Source organism: Phycodurus eques, chromosome 12, assembly GCF_024500275.1.
Source record: "Phycodurus eques isolate BA_2022a chromosome 12, UOR_Pequ_1.1, whole genome shotgun sequence".
Lineage (NCBI taxonomy): Eukaryota > Metazoa > Chordata > Actinopteri > Syngnathiformes > Syngnathidae > Phycodurus > Phycodurus eques.
The window spans coordinates 3,405,264-3,430,095 of NC_084536.1; the positions used below are offsets into that span (position 1 = coordinate 3,405,264).

The following is a 24,832-nucleotide window of genomic DNA, read 5'->3' on the forward strand; positions in this document are numbered from 1 at the left end:
GTTTGAAATGAACTAACTAAATAAAGCTTTGACACTATTCTAATTTTGTGAAATACAGATATGATGATGGTACAGTCCAAAATGTCATGACCTCAAGCCAAATAGTGACACCACAAGAATCTCATGAAAACCTTTTTCAAAAATATTGCCTTTATAATGCTAAAGCTCAGCTTTATTACAGTGTTTATAATTGTGGTCGTAGTTTGCAGTGCTGTAGAACTGCAGTGCGTCATACTGGGTATTTTTAACATGATCTTATTTAGCGCCATGATTGGAGCACACAAAAGAATGAAGTGAAATGATTTATAAGTGAGTGTGTGAGACAATAAGGGGAAATGCTGAAACAAAGAAATGCAGATCCTTTTTTTATTTATCCCAAAACAATGTTTTTGTGTGCCATATTTACACTATACAAGTTAAACAATGCAACATTCTCCTCAGCATGCCCACACACAGCAACTCAAATAGCAAACTAAACATGCAGCAAAATAAAAAAGAAAGCCTATCCAACAAGGCAAAGAGACTCCAAGTCATAAAAAATTAAATAACATAAGACATGAAAAGTTATGAAATAGGATGGCAGAGGTTCACACTGATCCATAACGTCATAGTGTATCAGTACCATGCATGGAGCACCAGAGGGTATCCAGTGGAATGATTGTAAACAGGAGGCGCGCATGTCTCCGAGTTGTCTTTGCCGCCTCGGTGGACAGACTGGAGATGTCGTTCATGTTTGCGGAATGTCTTGAAACGATTCAAACGTGCATGGCATCGTAAAAGAGAGCACACCGTCCCCGGCAAGCATGTTTTTGAAGCCGAGTCTCATAGGTTGGTCTCGTCCCACGTGGGGTCGTTCATGCTCTTCAACACCCTCCTGACAACCTTCTCCAGATCTTTGCGGGCCCTCTGCTCCTCCTCCAGCGACCTCTTCATCTTTTTGTTGTCCTACAGAATGGAAACAGTATATGAATCCTTGATACACACATGATTTTCCTTTGAGGGGGGGGGGGAGGCTGCACTGCCACTGCCAAGTTGAAGTTTACAGAAGTTTACTAACTACTCAAAAACAATTAGTTGTTTATTTAAAATAATAACCACATAGCTTTGCCCTACAACAGTCCCGTTTAGCTGAATGCTAACAAACAATCCAAAGCGCCATTGACGGGCTAACATTTGGGCCAGTGTTCCATCTCCCCCTGAAGCTGTTGACCTCACGACTGACACTTCCGAATCAAACGCCGGCCATAGAGAAGAAGGCAAAAAAAATCATCATTCAAGCAATTCACCCCGTTTTCTCAACCGGTCTACCTTGGTCGAATGACACAAAGGGCTTGTTTCTTTCCGGTGCCATCGGAGTTGGAGCCACACGGAAGTATGTGCGATGTCATGGTGAAAAGATCTACCTTGTACGCCGGCTAGCTACCGCAGCTAAAGTCTTTCCTGTCATGGTGCGAAGCAACGCTTCTGAGCTACTAATGATGTTCATTAACTGTACTGAATGTGAACCGAATCATCCTTACACACCAAACTGTTGATTTTGAGTATACCGTTACACCCCTAATTGATGCACTTTGATACTACTACAACCTTAAATCCCCGAAGTCGTTCAATCCGAAATTTGAGCCAATTTGCAGAAAAATTCCCACCTCCAACCCGCTGTCATGCATGAGGCATTTAAGGCTAACCGTACAAGTGCTTTTTTCTTTGGACTTTTTTCCCACCACAGCAGAGTAACATTCAAGGTAATGAGGGTCAAAATGAATAACCATGGAATAGGCAAAGGAAACTATCGTGCAACTTCCACGTCTCCGCCCTGGCTGCTCAGTACAATATGGCGAAATAAAAATGACGTCGAAAAGAGGAACAGAATGTGAGCTTGCGTTGTAATATTAACAGCTGATGAATTCTTTCTACACTTGTATGACATTTAAGAGTTGAAATGTTTGAACACTATCCTGTACAGTTAATAAAGGATGGATTTATTCAGCACATTTACCTGTTTTAGCTCTTGTACCTCATCCCTCAGGGCGTACACCACGTCCACAAGGCTCCTTGGGGGGGGAAAAAAAACAAAGTCAGCCTCACTATTGCCTGTATTCACTTCTGGCAGTGATGATGTTGTTAAATTCTCCTTCCTGCTATCAACGCGTCCTTTTTCTTCACCCCCGGTAGTATTCACATTTTTATTACATAAATGGTCTAAATGTAGGGCTAAATCCAAATGAAAGTATGTCCTTTTACACTACTAATAGTAACCAGTGCGCCGCTAATGAGACCAAATAAAGGAGAGCCGGGATACACCCTGAACTGGTCGCCAGCAAAGTCTCAGGGCACACGGTGTGTCTCGTATTGGATCTTATTGGCTCGTGCAGATGTACCTAACGTGGCCGGTATGTTATGAAGGCAAACTGCCCTACAATGTAGCTAAGAGACAAAAAAGTCAGGGGGGAAAAAAAACAAAGTACTTCTCTTCCACTGCACTTTGTCCGTTGCGACTGGAGTCATCCAGCAGGACTTTGTCCTCGCCGGGAATGATCACATGCAGCCCCGTTTCCCTCCGTGGGTCTGTTTCAAGACAAAAACAGGGCTCGGAAACTTAAAACTTGACAAAGGGCTCACCTTTTCCGACAGTTGAGTTTTGTTTGGTATTTTTGAATGAATGACATCACAATTTCGGCAGCAGACGCCTGACAGTCGTGCAGAGACCAGACCAGAAAAAAAGGGTGAAAACTGAGAGTTAGTGCTCCTTCGAAAATAAGAGAATTATGACAAAATCACCAGGACGCCAAATGTCTACCCAAATACAGATTTATTCCAAACTCATAATACAGCCATTTTGGGACTTGAACAATTCCCGAAGTGTTGAAGAGACACTCTGTAGGCGTCGTTAGTGAGTTATTGAGACACGGTGCACGTCAAGGACACTGACAGTTCAAGACAGACTTCACCCAGCATGTGCCAAATGTTGACTCCACGGAATACTGAAAACTGTCACAAAGTAAAGCACGATACAGGACAGTGATATTCCTACAGCCCAATGAGGTTTTTGTTTTTTTTCCCAAGCTCATTAATGACTATTATTTACATGAAATGGATGATGTGCTCTTTACACTCTGGCAGTATTCTGAGATTGAGGGAGTTCATAAATCCACTTTAAGCCCAACTCGGACCACATTTTGAGATTGACGGAGTACATACATAGAAACGTTTCGCTTCAAATATTTTTTTTTTGTGGCCCTTCAATGTTTGCACAACGCTGAGGGAAGAGCATTTACACCACATGACTTTACTTTACAGGAACACTGAATATTTAACAAGTCTCCCTTTAAGGACTATATCATACACACTCTCGGTAGACGACCAAAAAAAGTACATTTGACACATTCTTGCTCCAGCCATTGCCCTGTTACATGATTGTGGAAAATAATTTTAAACAATTCACTTTTTGTCCAAATAAATTAAAAACAAACATTCATTCTCCCATGGTTGTTTTTGTAAACATCGACAGACATACAGATTAGAATAATTTAAAAACAAAATTACTACAACAAAAATAGAGTGCACCATGGACCATTATATATGACTCTTAATAGATGCCAATTCCAGACTTTTTAGTACCAACACTGGAAAAATACTTCTTCATGAAAATAGTGACACAAGCCAGAGATAACACTGAGGTATGCCGGACTCTTTTATGGGGCTGAATAAACAACAGGCTAGCTTGTTAGCTCGCCATGGCTGTCTGTTTGGACTTTAAGCAAACCTGGTCAACCTTTGACAGCCTTCTGCTTTTGAAGTTATTACTGTTCGAACATTTTGGGAAATCTACTGAGTCTTTACCATCATTTTAAAACTTGTTTTCTCAATTTCACCACTTCATGGAGCTGGAGGGAGCTATGAGTTAGCTTGGCGTATCTTAACCTAGCGTACAAACTAGAGGAGGAGAGTTTAACAGCAACTCTCGCTTGAGATGTGTATTCCAGTAAGTTTGAACGATAAATGCATTTCTAAATTTAAACCAAGAAAAACAAGTTAGCTTTGCATATTCGCTCGCCTGGTTCAATCTGGAAAATAAACTGCGTTCAACATATGAATTTATTTACATTATATTGAACCAAAACTTTTTACAAGGACTCTTTCTGTTACCACTTCTTACTAACTTTGTTGCTAGCTAAAGTGCGGTACACACGCACCGACCATCGGGCCCAATTGTAGCATTTTTCTCCTCTTCGGAGCAAAGTCAGCAAAGGCCCGATTATTGTGTGGCTCCTGAGTGGTAAAGTGGTGTGGGGTGTCTAAAGAGTTTTTACTCCTCAAACTTCTTACAAAACAGTTGAGGTTGACAATCGTAAATGTAAAACCTGTCTAATATTTACGATGGGCAAATCCTTGTGCACGGTCAACACTAAGGTCGGACGCGCTAGGGACTCTGTGATTGTGACATGAAACACAAAGATTGCCTAACAGGAAGGGAACTGAAGCTTGCAATGTTGCTGGACTAAAACAGGCGCCAATGTTTGTGTTGAGTGTATCTCAGGTCATTCACCACAGCAAGAAAATGACAAGGAGAGTTTGCTACAGCAATGCAGTTACCGGATCATTTAACTGCTCGCCTAGCTTTTTCCATTTCTTCTTCGAATACTACTTTGGATGCCCTGAGGCACCATGCTGCCTCTCACAGGTCAGTATTGCTACCACGACAGGCATCAGGTTTTGGAGGAGGAGACTCACAATTGTCTGTGGAGATACTGCACTGCATTTTTGTGCTTGGTGTGCTGTGTTGGCCACTTACAATATACCACGCACAATAACAGCGGCTATAACACATTTGACGATTTGTTTTTCTCGGTATGCGTGCCCGCCGTTTCACTTTAAACACCTCAGATGCCACCTTCCAGTTTTTTGTAAACAGCCGATACAACAAGGATTTTTATCTTATGCAATGCTTGAAAGAAAAGACACTATTTCTATTTCCCAATAATGTCAAACTATATTTTAAATTGTGGGACGCCATTCTATCACAAAAAGGCATTCAGTTTCCAACAGCAAATGTAGTAGGTTTTAATTGTATGTTCTCTCAGTTACATTATGACGGCAGATTCGAATGGCAGGGGGGGGGAATTATTTTTTATTTTTTTAATTGACATTATGCTGTATTAAGTGGCAGCGGGTACATAGAGTATATGGCTGAAGTTGTGTTTTTATGTGCCATCTGTGCTATACGTTTGAGCATACGCGCTCTAAAACCACCAACGGGGATAGAAGCTGCACGCCGTCAAAGAGAATACACTCGTTCCTGAATTGCATCTGAATATCAGACAGGAAAAGCTGAGTCGTCACCTCTCCCTCGCCCAACTTTTTTTTCTTTTTTTTTTAAATCCCACCGACTCTCTCTCTCTCACGCTCACTCTACGGGGAAGAAAAAAAAGACAGTTCCCCACGTTTGTGCTCAAACGATGGGGTCACATTCAAGATAAATGAAGAGGAACGAGCAAACGCTTACTGCATGACAGCTACAGAAAGAGAGGAGGCACATAGAAGGGGAAAGTGGCAAAGGCAACGGGGACATCCTCAAACTGTCCAAAAATAAATAAAGCAAATAAGTTAACAAAAACAACAGAATAAATAGATGAAAAAAAAATCATCCTAGTACAGATTGTAAAAGAGGTAAGCGCGCCAGGTGGCAGCACCGACCATTCTTTAGTTTTGGTGCGAGATGCAGCTCTTGCGCGGCACCGAGCCCATTCGGTAAGAATGGCTGGTCCAAATGGAGTCGTAGTCCGAGTCCTCCGAAAGGTCGGAGCTCAACTCCGGCCGCGACACGCTGCTGCGGCGGCCCGGCGAGTCCGCGGAGGGCCGATCCGCGTCGGCCAGCACGTGGTTGTGCATCAAGTCGGTGCCCTGCCAGGCTGGGATGGGGGGGCGGGGGGATTGTGGGAATGTGGTGGGAAGGGAAGTGGGGTGCCACGCAGGATTTTCATGCACAACAAATGGCAAAATTGTAGGGGGGGGAAAAAAATGCAGGATGGGACAATGGAGCAAATGTGAACGAAGAGAATGGATCGAACACAAGAATGGAAAAAGGTCAACCGGAGCGATGAGGAGAGGAGGGAGATAGAAAGAAGGAGAAGATACTGTTAGAAGGCACAGCTCAGGACATCAGTGTTAATAAAAGGTCAGCAAGACAACAACAAACGGAAACGCACGTCAAAAGCAACAAGTATTTCTACAAATCTCCTTTTTCTATGCAGGCAGGACTGTGGGTCAAGGGGTCAACACAGCTGTCTCACAGTTCTGAGGTTCAGGGTTTGAATCTGAGCTCTGGTTTTCTCTGTGAGCCTCCCACATTCCAAAAACATGCATGAGAGGTTAATTGAAGACACTAAATTGTCCATAGATGTGAATGGGAGCGTGACTGGCTGTTTTGTTTATATGTGCCCTGGGACTGGCTGAAGACTAGTCCGGGGTGTCGCCCAATGTCAGCTGGGATGGGCTCCAGCTCATACGCCCTCACGAGGACAATACTTTCTAGGAAAATATGGCCAGCTCTACTCTCCTCGGATTGTACCGCGGAAAACTGCATTGGACGCATCAGTTGGAATGGGACACTAAAAACAACAATAGAGGAGATAGAAGGTCTCTGGTGTCTTCGGTTTACTTGTGGGCATGTGGCTGCACGGTTAAGGGATCCAAGAGGAGCGAAAACGGTTAAGTGGAAACATTGGGCATCCAAAGCGTTGGCATGTGCTTATATTTTCATTTCTAGCCATGTATTTTCAAGAGTTACAAGGACACCACACACTGATAGTGGTTTAAGACAGGTACAGTGAACCCCGAATAGTCACAGTTCTGAATTTGCAAATTCACATACTCTGAGATTGTGTGTGTGTGGTGGGGGGCCTATCCTTCTGACTGGATAAAAAAAAAAAAAAAAAAGCAATTGACACCCAGGATATGCAGTTTCATGCAGATAGAAATTTGCTTTACAAGGCCAGTGGTCTGGACAGGGATGTTTTTTGTTTTGTTTGTTTGTTTGTTTGTTTTTTTACTCTAGGGAGATGTATTTATTTATTTTTATTTGTTTTAAATACAAATATTTTGTCCTTACTGGAGTTGAGCGTCTGCCTGGTCTTGGCGCTGGTGCAGTAGGCCTCAATGACTTTTAGGATCTGGGCGTCCTCTTCCAGAGCAGCGGTGCCTAAAGATAATAATAGGTTATTGCCGCCCCATCAATCTCGAAAATAATAATGCTCAGTTTTGATGGACACTGCAAGAGAGGTAATCAGTTGACAATGCGCTTATTATTATGGTTGGCGTAGAACCCGCACTGCATCATACTGGGAGATAATATTTTGGTTTCAGTATCAAGCGCCCATCATACACAAACAACCTGCAGATACGAAAGGGGAAGAAAACATACTCTTCCTCAAGGCAAACTCCTCCTCAGACTGTTTCCTCTCTGGCTTGCGCTTGGGAAGGAGTTTCTTGACACTCTTGGGACTTTTACTTAGATCCTGCACACAAAGAAGAAAATAGTTACCGTACGTTTGAACACGGCGTAATCTATCACTATCCTACACGTCACGTCTCGACGACAGCAAATACTTGCATGAAAACACTGACCCCATGTACGGAGTCGTGTGGCGATCATTTTGACCCAAATTTAAGTTACCAACTATACTTCCTTGCCACATTAGGGGCCATCGTTTGTTACGACTATTACTGCAATAGCAGACAGAAGATTTCATTGTGGAAAAAACATTTTCCCCCATTTAAAATTATTTAACCCCAAATAATTGATTGCCAATTTTCCTAATTCATGTGGTTTGTTCCCCAATCCCTATCCGTCACCTCCTTATAGCAGAGGGCTGCAGAGGGCCGCAGTGGGGGTGCGGGCCGCAGGCAGCTCAAGCTCCACGGTTTAGGGGTGTTTGGAGGTTCCAGGGGGCCCCACATCATGGTACTGTGAGACGTCCCATGGGAGGAAGGGTGAGGCAGGGTGTGGTAGGTGGGAGCCACCGTCATGGCCCTCCCTTCCGCGTGCCGGGACGGGGTGACAGGATGGGATGGAAGCTGAGGAGGCGACGTGTTTAAAATGTATTACAAACTGGACGAAAAGAGAAAAGTTCAAAAGGAGTGCGCGATCCTGACCGTGTGGCAGGGAACATTGAGAGGTTTGTGGCTCGGCGCTGTGGCTGCAGTGTGCTTGATCTGCCGCGTCAGATGCTCCGCCCAGTCCTGCAGATCCTGCTGGTTGGTGCACGACACCTGAAGACGCTCAAACATGGAGCCTGCCCAAAAACAAGATGTTAAAAGCCTTGTGATAACGCACAACAAAATGGAGCATGTTGCGTATGTCGACTCGGTTTACCGCTGAGCTCAAAGGCATTTTTGTGGGCTTCGCAGTCTTCGAGCTTGCTCACCGACATGCTGGCCAGAGGCAGTTTTCCCTGCGGATAGAAAACTCAGCATGAGAAGTGAGATCAAAATAAATAGGAATCAGGAAAGCACATTCCTCAGCAGTAACCTGGAATATGAAGCCGCTCATCCTGGGGCTGGCCGACAACATGAGGAGGACGTGGGGGAAGAGCATGAGGTAGCGCTCACTCTTTTCCTGAAGGATGAAGAGGAAAAGACAGAGAGAGAGAGAGAAATGTGGTTTCTTAATGTTTACTGACAACCAATTGTCTTATGGTCATACAGTAGCAGACATTAAACGATTTTTTTTTTTTTTTTTAATATTTTCAACAAATACTAACAATAGATACAGCTGGCGCTTCAAGGGTGTCAAACTCAATAGGAAAAACTACAGTCAGACTCAGGGTGTGCAGAACTCCACCTGACTTGTCGGCTGAAATGCAGCGTCCACTCCAGTTCTGTATATTAATAAGTGGGTGCCATCTGCCACACACAGCATTTTTTTGTTTGTTTGTATGTTTTTTTTTTTTTTTGCAACCATTAGAACTCCGTCGACATTTCTTCGCCCCGATACATGCGTAGTGTAACAGCAGAGTGAAAAATGAATTGGTGTACACACTGGTACACCAGCCAATCAAAAGGCTGAGGTATTAATAGATCAAATAAGCAGATACAATTGCGACGGAATAAATATAGATGGACAATGGAAGTTTTGTGGCGCATATTCATAAAGGGGGTTCCATATGGTGCTGCATAAGAAATGGAAAGTTATGGAACATCACAAGTCTCAGAGTGTATCTGCTTAACATTTTCCTTCAAAAATATAAGCCGTTAATATATCCTTTGCTGTCTGATCTCACAATAAATGCCAAAACCTAAACCCCGGTTCAAACATTTGAGATATAAATGTGTCAAAGTCTATTGAGAGTGATGTGTAAGGTGGAAAAACGTGTGATGCTACCGGTGTTACCTCCGCCCCAGGAGTGTGCACCAGCACCTGGCTCATGTACAGCACAGAGCCCAGGGTCTTGATATCGTCACCCTCCCACAGACGGATGGATTCCGTCAGGATCTGCAGCTCAAGCTCCTTACGCTTGCGAACCTCCTGGCACTGCGTCTGGCACAGCGGAAACAGGCAAGCACTCAGAATCTCAATCCTCACGTGAGAATGTAAAGGCTAAAAGCTACGCGTGGCGCCCTTACAGATAGATGTTTGAAAGTGGCCATGCACCTCTGGATGTCACTTCTGTCAGGGTGACTCTCCTAAAAGACAACAAAATTCTTGGCGTTGTAATGACACGAGACACAACGAGACTCAGTGTTGTACCTGAATGAGTTCAACGAACGAAACTTCATGAATTAGTTCTCCGGTGGTTCTTTTGTAACACAGTACATAATTGTAAAAATGGATTACGAGGAATCATTGAGTTAAAACTATATGATCGCATTGTCATGATCTGAAAATTTTGTTTTGTTTTGCAATGTAAGAATAGAACAAAATTTATATTTTGTTAATATAGTCACCCAGAGCTACGAGGAATGCAAAGCTTTCAATTTCCTTTCACCATCTTTCCTGTCAGACTGTGTTGCATTTGTTTTGTTTTTTTTGCACATTAAGGACAAATGTCCTGTTTTTGTTTTAATTCCTCATTTTAAACAAGACCATGAAATCAACATGTTTTTCCTCATGTTTTTGAGATTGAAGGGTGAAAGCTGCCGCTGGCTACTTGTGAAAGGGTGGCAACAATGCGAAAATGAAATGCCAGCATTTTAAGGGGAATAGCCTGTCAGCAACTTATTGGAAGAAAAAAAGAAAAAAAAAAAAGTAGTATCATTTTGGAATGATGAACTTAGCTCAACATTTTGAATTATGAACTGTGAACTGAACTAGTTCATTTCTGGAACAGTGAACTGAACTTTGAACTAGCTCGCGTAGAAAATGAACTTTCCCAACACTGATAAGACTACCTTGTAGACATTTACACACCTCCATGTGGCGTTCCAGCTCTTTGAGCAGGGTGGGGTATTTGTCCAGTCTCATGAAAGGTTTACTCAGGCCCGTGGTCAGTGTGAGGATCCCGGGGTTGACCGCACCTCTGCCCTCCATGAACTCCCCCAACGCCTCGCTGCAGGACACAATGACAAAAAATATATACATTTTTATTTTTTTATTTTTTTTTTTAAGTACGAGTTCAATGGAAACTGGCAGCTGGTGCGTTCAAAGACGGACGGACCTGTGTTGCGTGAGCACGTTAACCGCACAGGGGTGGTTGGAGCAGTAACCCACGTAAAGAGCCTTCATTTGGGGCATGAGGTTGAGGAAGAATCCGCCCACCCTTTGCTGACTCTCTGGAAGCCTTAAAGAAATAACAAGAAACGTGTTGAGACACTCACCAGCCACATTAGGTGTCAATTTGACAAGATAACGCAAAAATACTTGGTTTTAATGATGGTTGTATTGATTTCACAATGTTTAACAATGTGGTAGCACTGGCATAGAACTGCAGAGGGTTTTAATGTCTAATTTGCCCATTAGGTGAACCCAATAGCGTGTGCCCAAGGGCATGTCCACATGAACCTAGTTATTATGAAACACATTTTTTAAGATGTTTTGGATAAATCTGGCCAAAGTTGAAACTTTTTCAGTTTGCATGCATTTTCTGGCCCCTTTAAATAATGCTGCAGAATCTTTGGATCGCATCATAAAAGAGAAAATAAAAAGAAGAAAAAAAGTCACAATTGGATCATTATTTTCAAATGTCATGTATTTTCCATTTTATATTCAAATGTTATATTTCAAACGTATGATATATTTTAATGGAACAAGATTAGGCAGAGCAGGCATTTAAAAAAAACAAAAAAAATACACCTGTGCACACATGGATTTGGCATAACAATCTTTGTCTTTGTAGTACAGAAGGCCAACACTAGGGGGCTCTACATTTATGTTATGAAACAGGTTGCTGCTGCTGCTGCTGCTGCAGTGGGACTGTGCTAGAGGGGTGGGAGTGGGGGAATTACTTGGTGCATTCCTCCAATGATTGGACGAGCATCTGTTGGAAGGTGCAGATCTCCTCCAGGTTTCCCAGGATCAGAGATACATCAGAGCCGCTCAGCCTGGAGGTGGAGACAGACTGTGACTGTTTAGCTGGACTCTTCTTTTACCATGTGGCTCTGATTGTGCGATGCGGTCGTACTTCTCGAAGCTCTGAAGAGGCCGCAGGTAATTTGTTAGGAGGCTCTGGAGGTCCTTGGAATACTCAGTCTCTGTTTCTAAAATGTTCTGCAACACCTAAAATACAAGATGGTAAATTGAGGCAAAAAAAAAAAAAAATTACATTATCAATTCAGAAACTAATGTTGAAACTGCAAATGTGAGTTACGTCCTTACCAGGTTGTAGTAGGTCTTGCTAATGGCAGATGTGTCAAAGCCTTTAGGCAGACTTTTAAGGGTACCAGACTTGGGGGACACTTGTTTGTCTATGGAAAGAGAAATAAATATAGTGATACCTGATGAGCGTCAGCAGTTTAAAAACTCCATTCAAGCTTCCAGGCATAACACATCTCAACGTCGGTAATAAGACGGCGAAGGCACCCACCGGAGCCTTTGACTTCACGGACGTAGTTGCTAGGAAACCATCCCGTCTTGCCGTTGAGGGTCCCCTCCCACCAGCCCCCGTCCTCCTGACGAGTCACACCGATGATGTCACCCTTGTTGAAGGTGAGCTCATCCTCGTTGGTCTGCAGGAAGTTGAAACGCGCCTTCACCAGCAGCTGCTGCCCGCTGTTCTCTGACATGTCCTGAAAAGAGATGTGACAGAATGGAGGTACACTGAAACAACCATTGGGGTCTTTTTTGGGATGAGTTAAGACAGCAGTACCGTTGGATTCACATCGAAATGTACCAAAATAACTGCTTTATATCATACCACTTAGAAGCACCCTTCCGGTGGGTACCAACCACAGTGCTATGGTAAAAAAAAAAACAAAAAAAAAAACACTCAGTGCATTTGATGGGGTGACAGAAAATCATCACTTCTGTGAATTCGGAACCACAACATGGCCAGATGTATTGAACTGTCCCATGGCGAAAATATGGCTTCTCCTTTGCACCGTATCATCTCCACTTCAAAACAGTATAGCGCGGCACCCTGAAAACCACGGTGCATTGAACGCATCAATCAGATTTTAAAGAAAGAAAAAAAAACTAAGGTTAGCATGTTTGTTTTTGTCATTTCTAGCCGTGTAACAGCAAATATTACAATAACAATTCTGCATGATTAATAAGTGACCCAGAGTTGTTGTTTTTTTAATCCATTGTTGCACTCACCAGACTGCGAAACTGGATCTGCAGCAGCTTGGAGGATCGACCCAGTGAAGCCTGGGAGGCCAGAGACTCAAAGGACTTGATGCGGTGGGCGGAAGAGTGTCGGGCGCACACCGAGTCACTGCCCACGCCAATATCTGGAGAGGAGAGAGCGACAATACAAATATCTCAGACCTGCTGGTAGCTGCGGTCAGCGCCCACACACGCTCATTGACTACTCAACTGTCTTCTGATACGAGCACCCACTTCAACGATACGCACCCACAGAGTTGGGACTAACCTGCCGTGACTTTATTGAGAGCCACGAGACTGCTCAACACCTTGGAGAAGTTCAGGCCGAGCAGCAGGTCACTGGCCTCAAACGGCTGTAGATGAGAGAGAGGGAAAGAAGAGAGAAGCTTGAGTATCACAAAGCCTTAGACGTTGGCACTCACAACACGGAGCGATCCGTTGTCATGCGTCGGAAAATTGATGATGGCTGTGAAGGGAAAAAAACAAAAAAAAAACCTCAGAAGACTTCAACGTCTACAGCAGACAGCGAGCCGACCCACGTCACCATGCTCCACGTACACATTGAATTATGTGCTGACATGTGAGTTGACAATGAGGAAAAAGCCCCAGCAGGATGAAAAGGTTGATGATATTCTATCTTTGTTAGTGTTAACAAAACTCAATATCAACAATTATTGCAACTTTAATTGTGGCTTTGTACACCTCCATCGAGTGACTCTCTAACATGGACTTTAAGTGTCAATTTTATTTCAAAGAAAAAAAACACCTTGGTTTTGTCATACGAGCGTCCAGAAAAGGCCCCTCTGACTGCTACTTCTGTTCGGCCCACTTTTGTATCCGCTTTGTCCATATTTGGCTAAGACCGCCCCCTTTCCTCTGATTGGTTGGCTCCCGTGTAGAAGACCCACTTGTGAGAGCACACGTGTTTGTTATGTTGACAGCGCTGGCTCAGGAGCGGAAAAGGGCTCATCTACGCTAGTGGCGTGGATAAGCTCGAGAAATTCCAATGACCTGATTTCAGGCCTCTCGCCAGTAAAACATCTGGAAGTCAGGAATGCGTGGACGATTTTAATTCATATTACACGTTTACTGAGGCACCATAGAGACAATATTCCATCCCGAATACTAGAAAAAGTTGGTTTGACAAAATAGGGGAGCTTTAAAAATGTAAGAACAAAGTAGTAATTTCACGCCATATTCTCCCGAGTCAGTAGAGGCACGCAGTTTTGCACATTTCTGGCTCAGCCCAACCTCCCGTCCACTTAAATCGGTCACTTACACATCCTCATGCCAGATACGCACTCTAATCTATAGAACAGGCAGACACCCCCTTTAATATGGATGGACTCCAAACATGCATTCAGTCAAGCGCAGTATTCTGATTAAATTACTTTTATTGGATTTATTTCATACGGAATCAAAAGGAAATGATCGTAATTGCTCTCCTTCAAATTCTTACTGTTTTAGCTGGAACAGTACGCACGTCCCGACTGTCCGACAACACGTTACGTGGGCGTATTTTCAGTTTGAAAGTATGCTTTATGTTTCTCATGGATTTCAATGACATTCACGAGTGTTTTAAAGCCAGCCTCGGAATTCAATGAATCACCCCTCTTTGGTGTTTATGCACTAGCTTCCCGGTTACATGCGGTGTGTGTTTCAGACATCTGGATGAGAGAATACACATAACTGAAAAAGTATGACGGCCCAGGCGCGTAAAAAAGACTTTTGCGTGGTCGGGAGAAGATAGCCCATCGTGGCCAGGCGTACTTATTTGCTCAAAGGAAGAGATTACCAAGGTAAGGCATGAGGGGACTGCTATGCAATCACAGTGCAGACATAATCCAATTTTTGACATGCTGTAATTTAATAATACCAGATAGCATGTATAACAACTTCCATAATAAGACAATACTACAATCAAATATTTGGAGAACAGTAAAACAACAGTAACAATGAGTTCACTAACATTGTCATTGTATTCAAGTGCCTAATCATGTTAATTTTTGCTTAACAATTACAATATCACTCAAAAACTGAATCTGTGAAATACGATATTTTATTTTTTTAATGAATGCGCTCCCTTAATGTTTGTTTCCAACTCAAAGATACTTTCGAAATACAGTAATGTTGCTCATGACACTATACAGTTCCACACGTATTGACATTATGGTTTGTTGGCTTCAAGCTAAATACGTTATCTGTAAGTATCCATCCATCAGTTTTCTGAGCCGCTTATCCTCACGCGGGTCACGGGAGTGCTGGAGCCTATCCCAGCTAACTTCGGGCTGGTTGCCCGCCTATCACAGGGCACAACAACCATTCACACCAACGGGCAATTTTGAGTCTTCAATTAACCTACCACGCATGTTTTTGGGACGTGGGAGGAAACCGGGGTGCCCGGAGAAAAGCCACCCAGGCACGGGGAGAACATGCAAACTCAACTCCACACAGGCGGGGCCGGGATTTGAACCCCGGTCCTCAGAACTGTGAGGCAGATGTGCCAACCAGTCTACCACCGTTCCACCTATTTGTAAGTATAATACCGGCAAATGATATAACAATAGTAAGCGTTTTGTTTTGGGAGAACCAATGATGTCAATAACATGAGCTTCTGCCTGTAACAATCAGAGCTTGTTGCGGAATATGTTGACAATCGTAAAATGGAGCCTGATGCCATCCTGTTGCTTAAACCTTAACGTTCGTGTCAGCGTGACCTACAGTTAGTATGACGAGCAGTGACTGTATCGCTGATGATGATGAGCGGCTCTTCCTCTGGAGCAATGGTTATTCCCGCTCCGGCAATACTGAAGATGAGTGACTGAGATTGGAATCTTGATTCATCTTCCGCTCTGATTGCTGATATGCCTCAAGGTGACGTGTGGATGTGGCTTGGAGTTTTCCAACAGTGTGACATTAAAAGTATATCGTATCTCTCAGCGCAGAAAGTCGCCCCCATTCATTGTGTGTGCTTGAAAGCATGCATTGCAACTTGTGTCCTTTCACAAGGTTCCCCGTTGAAAACAAGGCAGACGCATGTTGGGATAACAGCACAACACCTCTCTGACTCAGCAAGTGTAGACTGTCACAGTTGTGTTATTTCATGCATGATGTAGCTTTTGATTTCATTGTTTCGTTTGCAGGTTTTCTACCTCATATGCGGGATCAAGTCTATCTCAGCGCTAATAAACTCTCCCCTTACTATGATTAAATGTCTGAAAGTAGGACTTTAGGCTCCTTCATCCCCATGTACTGTATGTATGAAAATAGATGCATATTTATATGTAAACAGTGTAAACGTCACCGCCCTCATACCTCCATGAGTCTAATGCGCTAGCAAATTAGCGAATAGTCCGTCACAGGCCGTCACTCGCAATGAAATCCCCCCACCGCACACACACAAATATGGAAAAGAGATTTTACAACAAACATGGAGAAAGCAGAGGCAGCATAGCAGGCGGTAATTACATACATATACATCATGAAACATTAAAAATTCTAATGCTCCGAAACAATCCCAATTTTTATTAAATGTATGTTTGGTTATGTTTCCTATATTCCACTAGTCACCGAGCCTGGTTCCGACCGATATACAAAACCGGGTTATATCATTGTCAAAGAAAGGAAAACACATAGACCGAGGACTCCCTGTATCTGAATGTGAAGGTGCTAGGGGGCCACCGATTGGAAGTTTTCCGGTCTGAACCAACTGGTAGAAGTATCCGAGGAAAGGCGAGGAACACCCGGGTGTCCCCAGGAAGAGTTCCTTTGCGGTTACACTACTCAGCCTGCTGCCACTGTGACCTGATTCCATGTAAGAGGCAGCCAATGGATGGATTGTACCAAATCGTAAAGAGCTCAAGCGCCACCATTAGCCAAGACTGATGCCAGAATGGGGATGTGGTGACTACTCCCGCAGGAGCAGAGAGTTCACGAGAGCTGCAAAGATGCCTTCGTTTGTCGAACACAACACAAGGGTTATCGGTCAGTCACTGCTGTATCTGATCCTGACGAAGGATCAGATCATTTAGACTAAACATTGCAAGACTTAAACAACTTGATTTGTAAACACAAACAAGGCTGGAAGAGTCACTTTGGTGGTCAAAGCAGTTCTAGCAGATGCAGCAACCTGTGTGTAGAGCATGCGGCGCGGCGAGCGCACTGTACTCTGGAGAACATCCAGCTCGTTGGTCTCTGCAGATGGCCAAGTCCCAAACTACATGTAATCCTGCTCAGTCCACACTTCAATCAAAAGAATAAAGTCATGTATTTGACAGAACATCCTGACTCTTCCACGCACATATTACCTTGAGCATTTGCTACAGATTAGATATGTCGTCCTTTTAAATCAGGGGCGGTACGTCAATCACCAGCTTAACCAATAGCGTGACATCATAGCAATTGGACAGTTAGTAACACGCCAATCAATTAACAACAAAGCAGTACAATGTGCTCACAATATCTGTCAACAATCAAAACAAAGGATTGTTTAAAAAAAAACATCCACTGTATTTCTTAAACTGTAACTTTTCTTATCATTACATTCTCACACTGAAGTGACAGTTCTCCGTTGACCAATCAGTGGACACTAATACGGTACGTTTAGCTCCCATTGACCCTCTCGCACTATTTTGTACGACTGCAACCATGAGTGCAGTAAATATACATATTCTATGACCCTTTATAATGGTGTACTGGACCACACAAAACTTTGTGACTGATCAAACCGCAGAACCATTGACCTCCAGCAATGAGGCTAAACAAACAGACTTCATTTCTCCCACACAATAAGCAAGCGACGTTCCTTTGCGGACATTTCAGCGGCGCGGAACTGCAGAAGGGCCCGTTTCATTCGCTCGGCCCCAACTCTGGTCGGCCGGGTCGCCGGCCGACCAGAGAGGAGCGGCGCTGAGGAACACTGACTGGCATTGTCCGGAGGAGCGTGCTTCAATGACCCCTGTGTGCTTGGGCCAACGTACCGCCTTCCACGGCACGCTGCCCTCCATTCAATTAGACTTATTCTGGTATTATCGGCCCCAACTCGCACAGCAACTTGAAATAGCAACGATAAAGTGCAACTCGACTAAGAAATTGCGCTTGCCGAAAGACACCGAGCAAAAATACCAAACAATGACATCAATTGAAGACTATTAACACACACAGGTTAATATATCGAGCAACATAACAAGTGGTCGCCATCGTTGTGGAATTTTCTAAAAAACAATGTGGAACGAGCACTTCAAACGCCTGTAAAATCCTCCATAACAAATACATTCACAAAATAAAAATTAAAAATTATTAAAAATCGATTGCTGAAGTACATGTCCGATTCTAGTGTCCACACTGCTCTTCTCACCAATAATGTTCCATTTGCGCTCGTTAAGTCAAGTTTTAAGGGCAAGTGAGGCGGTTTAAAACATCACCGTAATTTTGAAAAGTCAATGTCTTGTCTTTTCTGCCCATACGAGCAATTGGTGGATATTTTTAACTGAAACTTAACTTCATCTCATCGGAGAAGTGGTTCAGGTAGTAGACAAAATGAGATGGTCGAGGAGATACTGATACACTGTATTACTCTCATTTGAAGGCATTTTCTGACCACATTTTCTCGAGAAGATATCACACAAAAACCTTCCCCAAAAAGACTTTTTTTTTTTTTTCTCCAGAAACCATCAATCTGATTTTCAAAATGCTTGCTGCGTTGTACTCTGCTCGAAGTGGCCGTTCCAGCATGACCCCGCATTTTGTCGTTTTTGGCAAATCTTGTCATGTTGTGGCTAATATATCCCATTCAGCATATCATATCAATTCCCAGGTATCATGTAAACATGCCTTCTCTGAGTTTAGGATAGAAAGCAGATTCAGTAGTCCAAGCAATGTTTCGATTTTTCGAAAAACATAATCGATAGATTAATCCATTATTGATGTAATCGTTAGTTGCAGCCTTACTTGTAATTCAAGGTACCACTGTAGCATTATTTACATAGTAGTTGCAGACAACACACACAAAAAAACAATCACTATTTCCCAAAACTGAACTCTACGGTTTGGTGGAATTGCAGTTTCAGTGTTTACGTGATCATCTTTGACTGGCTTTTAGAAAAGGCCCAATATTTCAGAATCAGTGCGAGTTCAGGTTGCATTAATTAGTACCCCTAAGCATTTCTAGACATGCAAGTACAAGTCGGGGATGTGAAGGCGTATTACACTGGTTGGCAATCATCGCACACAAGGCAAATATTCACCATAGTAGCTGTTAAAATATCATCCATTAAGAAGCATGCACGGCTCGTGGCGTCAGAATCGGTCGTCATGTAACAAGAGGGCGTGCTAAGTTTCTGCCATCCTCGCCATTTTTCATTTGTTTTACTTATTGCCTTTAAGTGATTTTCATGCAAATATTTACTGTGTTTACGACACTTCGAGGTTACAAAAGGCATACAATTAACTAGTTTGCACAGTGATGTAATCGGAGGCACAAGAAAGCACGCTCAGTTACCGTGGCATTTGCTGTTTTTCATGGTTTGGAGATGATCGTCACACAAATATTCAGAAGTACGGCTTTACTACTGCATTTACACAGATAAGCCAAAGTCTACAGCATGTTCCAATTTATGAACACCGTTTCATTGCCGCCGTAGGCACATAACTGTAAACCATAAAGGTTTTTTTGCTTTTATCTGGATGGGGGCGGGGGGGGCACTAAAGATTTTTCTTTGTGTTGCTTAAAAAGAAAGGATACACATTTCGGAGACTTGTTTTTCATTGCACAGCAACAAATGGGAAATGATACAGAAATTTGATTGGCTGCTTTGGAAGTGCTGTGATATTCTACTGTTTTGTAATAGAGAAAGGCTGAGGAAATAGAAAATCAGTGTTAGGTTTTCGTACTCATTGCAATTACTGCAATGAACATAAGGCTGAAGCAGTTGTGACAACAAAGCCACACATGAGCACTTATATTTGCATTCGTTAATAGTAACACTAAACACTTCTGGGAGTTTTGAGAGGCAAAAGGTTGACGATTCCTTCAGTGGCTGTCAAAGAGAAGTTTGCTCCAATGTTATTATGGTCGCCGGGCGATGGGTGCTTGCGCCCCGGCTGCCGCCTCCTCCTCCTCCTCCTCCCCCCCCCCGCCAGCACAGCGGCAACCTTTTGTTTCACCATCTCCACTTCAAACCTTTTATATTAGCCTTTAAAAGTGCGCTCGGGGCGTGGAGAAGGTTTGGGCGATGTGTTCAGTAGCACACGCGCCGGACGGACTCTTACCTCGACGCGGAAAGATGTGCAGCCCTTGACAAACTCCTTTATGTTGCTCAGACACTCGCCGTCGTTCTTGGGCTCCTGGTAGATCTGAAAATGGGGGGCGAGGAAAGCCAAGATTAGCGGCACATTTCCACTGCTTTCCCTCGCGTGCCTATGAATTTAGTCAACTCGGAAAAGTGAGAAAATCAACAGTAATAGGATTGACAAGAACACAGCGGACCGAGCTTCGGCGTGTGTGACACCCCGGAAGGCTGCGCTCAGATCCCGCTGCGAGCTCCCGAAGACGAGCATGGAGGGGAGGGGGGGGGGGGGCGGGGGCTTGGATTCACATCGGAAGTGACGTCGTCAACATGGCGTCCCCCATCTCGACAAACCGATGAAGCTTGACAACCACTTAGCGAAATCGCAGTCAAGTATTCAAACGGCTGTTTGGCTCATAAAGTGAAGGGGGAGGGGGGGGGGGGGGAAAAACACTTCTGAGCAACACAAACATTAATGACGAAAGCCAAGGTCCAACAATAACAGCTAATTGCGGCAGACTCATCCGTTCACATCTGTACACACAGCGATTTTTTTTTTTGTAAACATTTGAACTGATTTTTTTTGTTTAATGTGTATCAATTCTAATATTTGTTCCACGTACTTGTATTCCCAACAGTCTATTAGACAGATGTCAAACTCAAAGCCCAGGGGCCGGATCTGGCCCGCGACATCTTCTTACGTGGCCCGCGAAAGCAAATCATGTGCATCAACTTCCATGATTCCTGCTAAGATCTGTGCCAAAATTTCAAACTGTCATAATAAATAATAACCTTGAGATATTACAAAAGCATTTTTTGGGGGGGTTACCAAACACATTTTACAGTAACTTGATCAATAGTTAAACTATTATTCTTGACTCCTGATTCCAAAACTAGATATCTGTCAATTTGTTGTGACGTAATAGTTTGAGACGATGAGACATTGATATGGTTTCACAGTCCTAACGGCATTCTGTGCTTACAAAGTATGAGATACGAGTGCACTTCAGACCCACGCCACTAGATGGTGGCAGCAAGCTTCACCGCATCTGGCCTCCATCAATTCACTTTGGTTTCCTTGCAGTGGAAGGATGACATCAGTTGGTGGCAGTAATGTGCCATTAAGCTGCATGTAAATGTATTTGGAAATTTTCATTCTAAAGATCTTCGGGACTTTTGAAAATTAGCCGCAAAAGCTCCGATTTTATTTCATATCGCTTCCTCTTTGCTCGCGATTGGCTCTCTCTGGTCATGTGCCATGCACACATGACATACTTTTCCTTATATGATCTTAAAGCGGTTTTGTGGCGCAATCTATTGGTTTGTCTGCGATTTTGAATAGGTTAGGCTCGTAGTTACACTTTTGAACACGTAAGACAACATTGACGAGTGAACAGTTTCATCTTCATACTTTTGGGCTTTTTTTTAATACAACATAACGTGGCGATAGTCTAAATTGTGCACATTTGTCACGAGGTCAACATGGTATGGTATGCTGGTTTTCCACATGCTGTACATATGTAATGCGTGTGTCGTGAGATTATTATTTTTTTTTTTTTCAGAAATGAAACACTAAATTGGTGGTTTAGTCACTAAACAATAGCAGACAAGGCATTAAATCGGAATTGGCCACTTAGACGAATGGCGACACTGTATTTCGTGGTGACAACACATCGTGGAGGTTATTAGTCATTCTTAGCAGGCTGATTTAGTTACCACCTCGGGGGCCGCTGTCTAAACGGGTCCGTGCAATTTGCTGACGGACACAAACACCACACTGTGTCTTTAAAAAAAAAATAAAAAAAGAGGAGGGTGGGAGGGGGTCCATCTGCGTTTGCCTCAGCTCGTCAATGGCGGTTTATAGCTATATGGTGCACATCGGCACTTCATGTTGCGCCAGTATTGAATGACATTGTAAATCCCATTAAAATGTATTGGCGATGTAACAAAACAACCCCCTCCCCCCCCCCAAAAAAAAAAAACACGCTATAATAAAAGTGGGTTCTTGTCTCAAAGCATCGCACGGGTGCGATTTTCTCGACACAACAATAATAATAACGTCGTGACCTACAAACGAAATCTCCTCATGGGCCAGTGGGCAGGGAGAGAAGCCAGACAACAAACCGCGTCGCTTCCACGGATGTGGGCAGCGCGCAGACACGCCGACCTTATGCGGAGGCAAGGGGGGGGGGGGGGGGGGGGGGGGTACAACAATCGCAGCCTTACTTTCTCCGTGGATCCGGGGCTGAGGCGCTCCAGGAGCCTGCAGAGCACCACGCCATCCTTGAGGGAGTTGTGCAGGAAAGCCTCGGGGTCCGCGATGCTCTTCTTGGGCGACTCGAGCACGCCGAGCGTAATGAGCCATGTCACCGTTTGCTCCGCCGAATTCATGTCCGCATCCGAGTCGATGAAGGGAGGAAGAGGGGCGGGGGCGGGGGGGGGTCGGGGGGGGGGGGGCGCGTGTACCTCGACAGCTCCTGGCCCCGCTTCACGCTGTCATCCCGGAGCATCCACAGGAATGATGAGAAGAAGAGAGAGAGAGAGAGAGAGAGAGAGAGAGAGAGAGAGAGAGAGAGAGATGAGGAGGAGGAGGGGGGGGAGGGGGAGGGAGTGCTCCGGTTCCTTCCCTTCCTCGGTGGTGTGTGTCCCCTCCCGCAATCTGTCAGACTCGCTGCTGATGCTCGACCACTCGATGACGTCACGCACGCGTGTGGGAGGGGGGCGGGCTGAGTGTTTTCACGTGCCACTTCATGTCTGGGGGACAAAACATTAGGTACACCACGAGATCCAATGCAAGACGCTCAACATTTGATGACAGTAGTGCTGCACTACATCAGGGGCGGCTCTAAGAAGGGGGCAGTGCCCCAATAACACTGTGCCCCCCCCCCCCCCCCCCCATACAGTTACAAGTTAGTTCTGTATGAAGATTTGCTTTTTATTGCGTCAATGTAATGGGTGTAATAGTGGTCGGGCTTTAGAATACATCCAATATTTACAATGTTTAAAATATTTCTTGATATGTAAAATATGTATGCATTACAGTGACACAAAATTGTCTTTGTAAATCCGGACTACTACCGGAGACAAATTCCTTGTGTGTTTTTGACATCCTTGGCAAATAAAGATGAAAAATATGGATTGGGGAACCTTTTTCCTGTCAGGAACATTTCAGCTATCAGTCATACGAGAGCGATACTACATTTAGGAAACATTCTATATGTTGTTTTTGAGTTTGTAAGAATAATTTAAAAAAGTATATAAACAGGAAGTTGCATGAAGAAAGCAGACTCCCATTTATGTATTATTTGCTATGGGGAAAAGCATTTTAAAGGTCAGCCAATGCGTCAAAATCATCTTTTTTCAAGATTTTGGCAGGAGTACACACCCACTACAGTTAAATCTTGGCCTTCTGAAGAGAACCACTTCATCTGAACAAAACTTTCGGACTAAAAATGAAACTCACCTCTCTTTATCAACAACTTTTATTACACAGAAGCGCAACACTCAACCCACTGACAGGAAACAGATTCCGTCTCAAAGTGCATCTGGAGTTAAGCCAATTCTATCATTGACGATCATCAATTCAACCCACGGATGACTGCCAGAGAGGTATGACCACAGATGCCCAGAATTTGTCATGAAATATGTACTTTCCTCTCCCTGTTATTGTTGCCCTGCAGGTATGAGTCACATCCACAATAGTTTTGTTGGAGTCAGCCACGACGGTGTGTGCGCGACGGTGAGTCAGCAACAGCAACAGCAACAGCAGGAGCCGAGCAACTCAATGGGATTCAGCCATCACTCATTCTGTTATTCATCCACGCCCATGTGTTTCCAACTGGAGCGTGCGCAGGATAGCTTCTTCATGTGTACATCAGAAATATTATGAAGTGTGTTGTTATGAGGTAGGAACTATTTCTATTGATCCTGTGGAAGCACTACATGGAGGCTTCACTTCAAGCCACAGGGTGGGGCTCTCTGCATACGACGTCTATCTCCAATAGAGCCTGCGACTGGTGGGGGGGGGGGGGGGAGATTGGGGGCGTGCGGGTCACACCATGCACAGTGGCCTCTCTACAAAACTGTTAAGTCAGTTCACATTGATATCTATTCTCAATTATAATAAACCTTCAATCCATTTTGTGGCAAAAACAAAATGGATACTGTGCTCCTCTTAAGGTCAACGGTCGTCATGCATCTCCTATGACATCATCTCCTTTAACGATACATGTCATCCACCCATGCATTTTCTACAGTGTTAGTCCTCATTAGGGTTTTGGATATGTTAAGTCTTCAATGAAGCGGAAGCCAGAGTACAAGCAAAAAAACAAACAAAAAAACTGTACCAAAATGTACCGAGATTTCAATGATGATTTCAATGACATCGGCATGATGTCGCATTGGAACGTCTTGCAGTATCGGATTTAGCATTTCTTTTGTTTGTTATTTTTGCTGTAGATTCCTTCACCATCAAGAAGTTGTCTCAACACACACACACACACACACACACACACACACATTGACAACATAACAATTTTCACAGGTATATATTCTCTCGTCTTTGCAAAAATAAAAACTATTATTGCGGCTGACTGTGTCTCAACGTCTGTATTATACTGCCCCCTAGTGGCCATGGCGCACATACCAGAAGGAGCAGCACAATGTCCATGGAACTAAAGCAAAAAATGTGGCCAAAACTGTTTAATTAAGTGAGTCTCCTGCTCCTTTCCTTATGAAAAGAATTAATATCTCAAGGAACCACTGTATCTCAAATCAAGGCAAGATATGC

General features: G+C 43.8%; 1 protein-coding gene across 3 annotated transcripts; it reads right to left on the minus strand.

The window, feature by feature from the left end:
* Positions 1 to 352: 352 nt before the first annotated feature.
* Positions 353 to 22,663, minus strand: LOC133410467 (rho guanine nucleotide exchange factor 7-like). 3 transcript variants are annotated; one of them, XM_061691689.1, is made up of 22 exons: positions 22,270 to 22,663; positions 20,027 to 20,110; positions 13,026 to 13,110; positions 12,749 to 12,882; positions 12,018 to 12,219; positions 11,810 to 11,898; positions 11,616 to 11,710; positions 11,440 to 11,535; positions 10,653 to 10,775; positions 10,406 to 10,544; positions 9,622 to 9,681; positions 9,389 to 9,535; positions 8,528 to 8,614; positions 8,372 to 8,450; positions 8,152 to 8,291; positions 7,852 to 8,073; positions 7,421 to 7,514; positions 7,109 to 7,198; positions 5,721 to 5,909; positions 2,466 to 2,565; positions 1,997 to 2,051; positions 353 to 945 (listed from the first exon to the last, which is right to left on the minus strand). In XM_061691689.1, exons 1-22 carry the CDS (start codon positions 22,432 to 22,434, stop codon positions 823 to 825), a joined length of 2,598 nt encoding a protein of 865 aa, XP_061547673.1. In that variant the 5' UTR covers positions 22,435 to 22,663; the 3' UTR covers positions 353 to 822. The 3 variants fall into 3 exon arrangements, with proteins under 3 accessions (XP_061547673.1, XP_061547671.1, XP_061547672.1); XM_061691687.1 differs by lacking the exon at positions 5,721 to 5,909 and having other exon boundaries at positions 22,270 to 22,661; XM_061691688.1 differs by lacking the exons at positions 353 to 945; positions 1,997 to 2,051; positions 2,466 to 2,565 and having other exon boundaries at positions 2,577 to 5,909; positions 22,270 to 22,661.
* Positions 22,664 to 24,832: the final 2,169 nt, after the last annotated feature.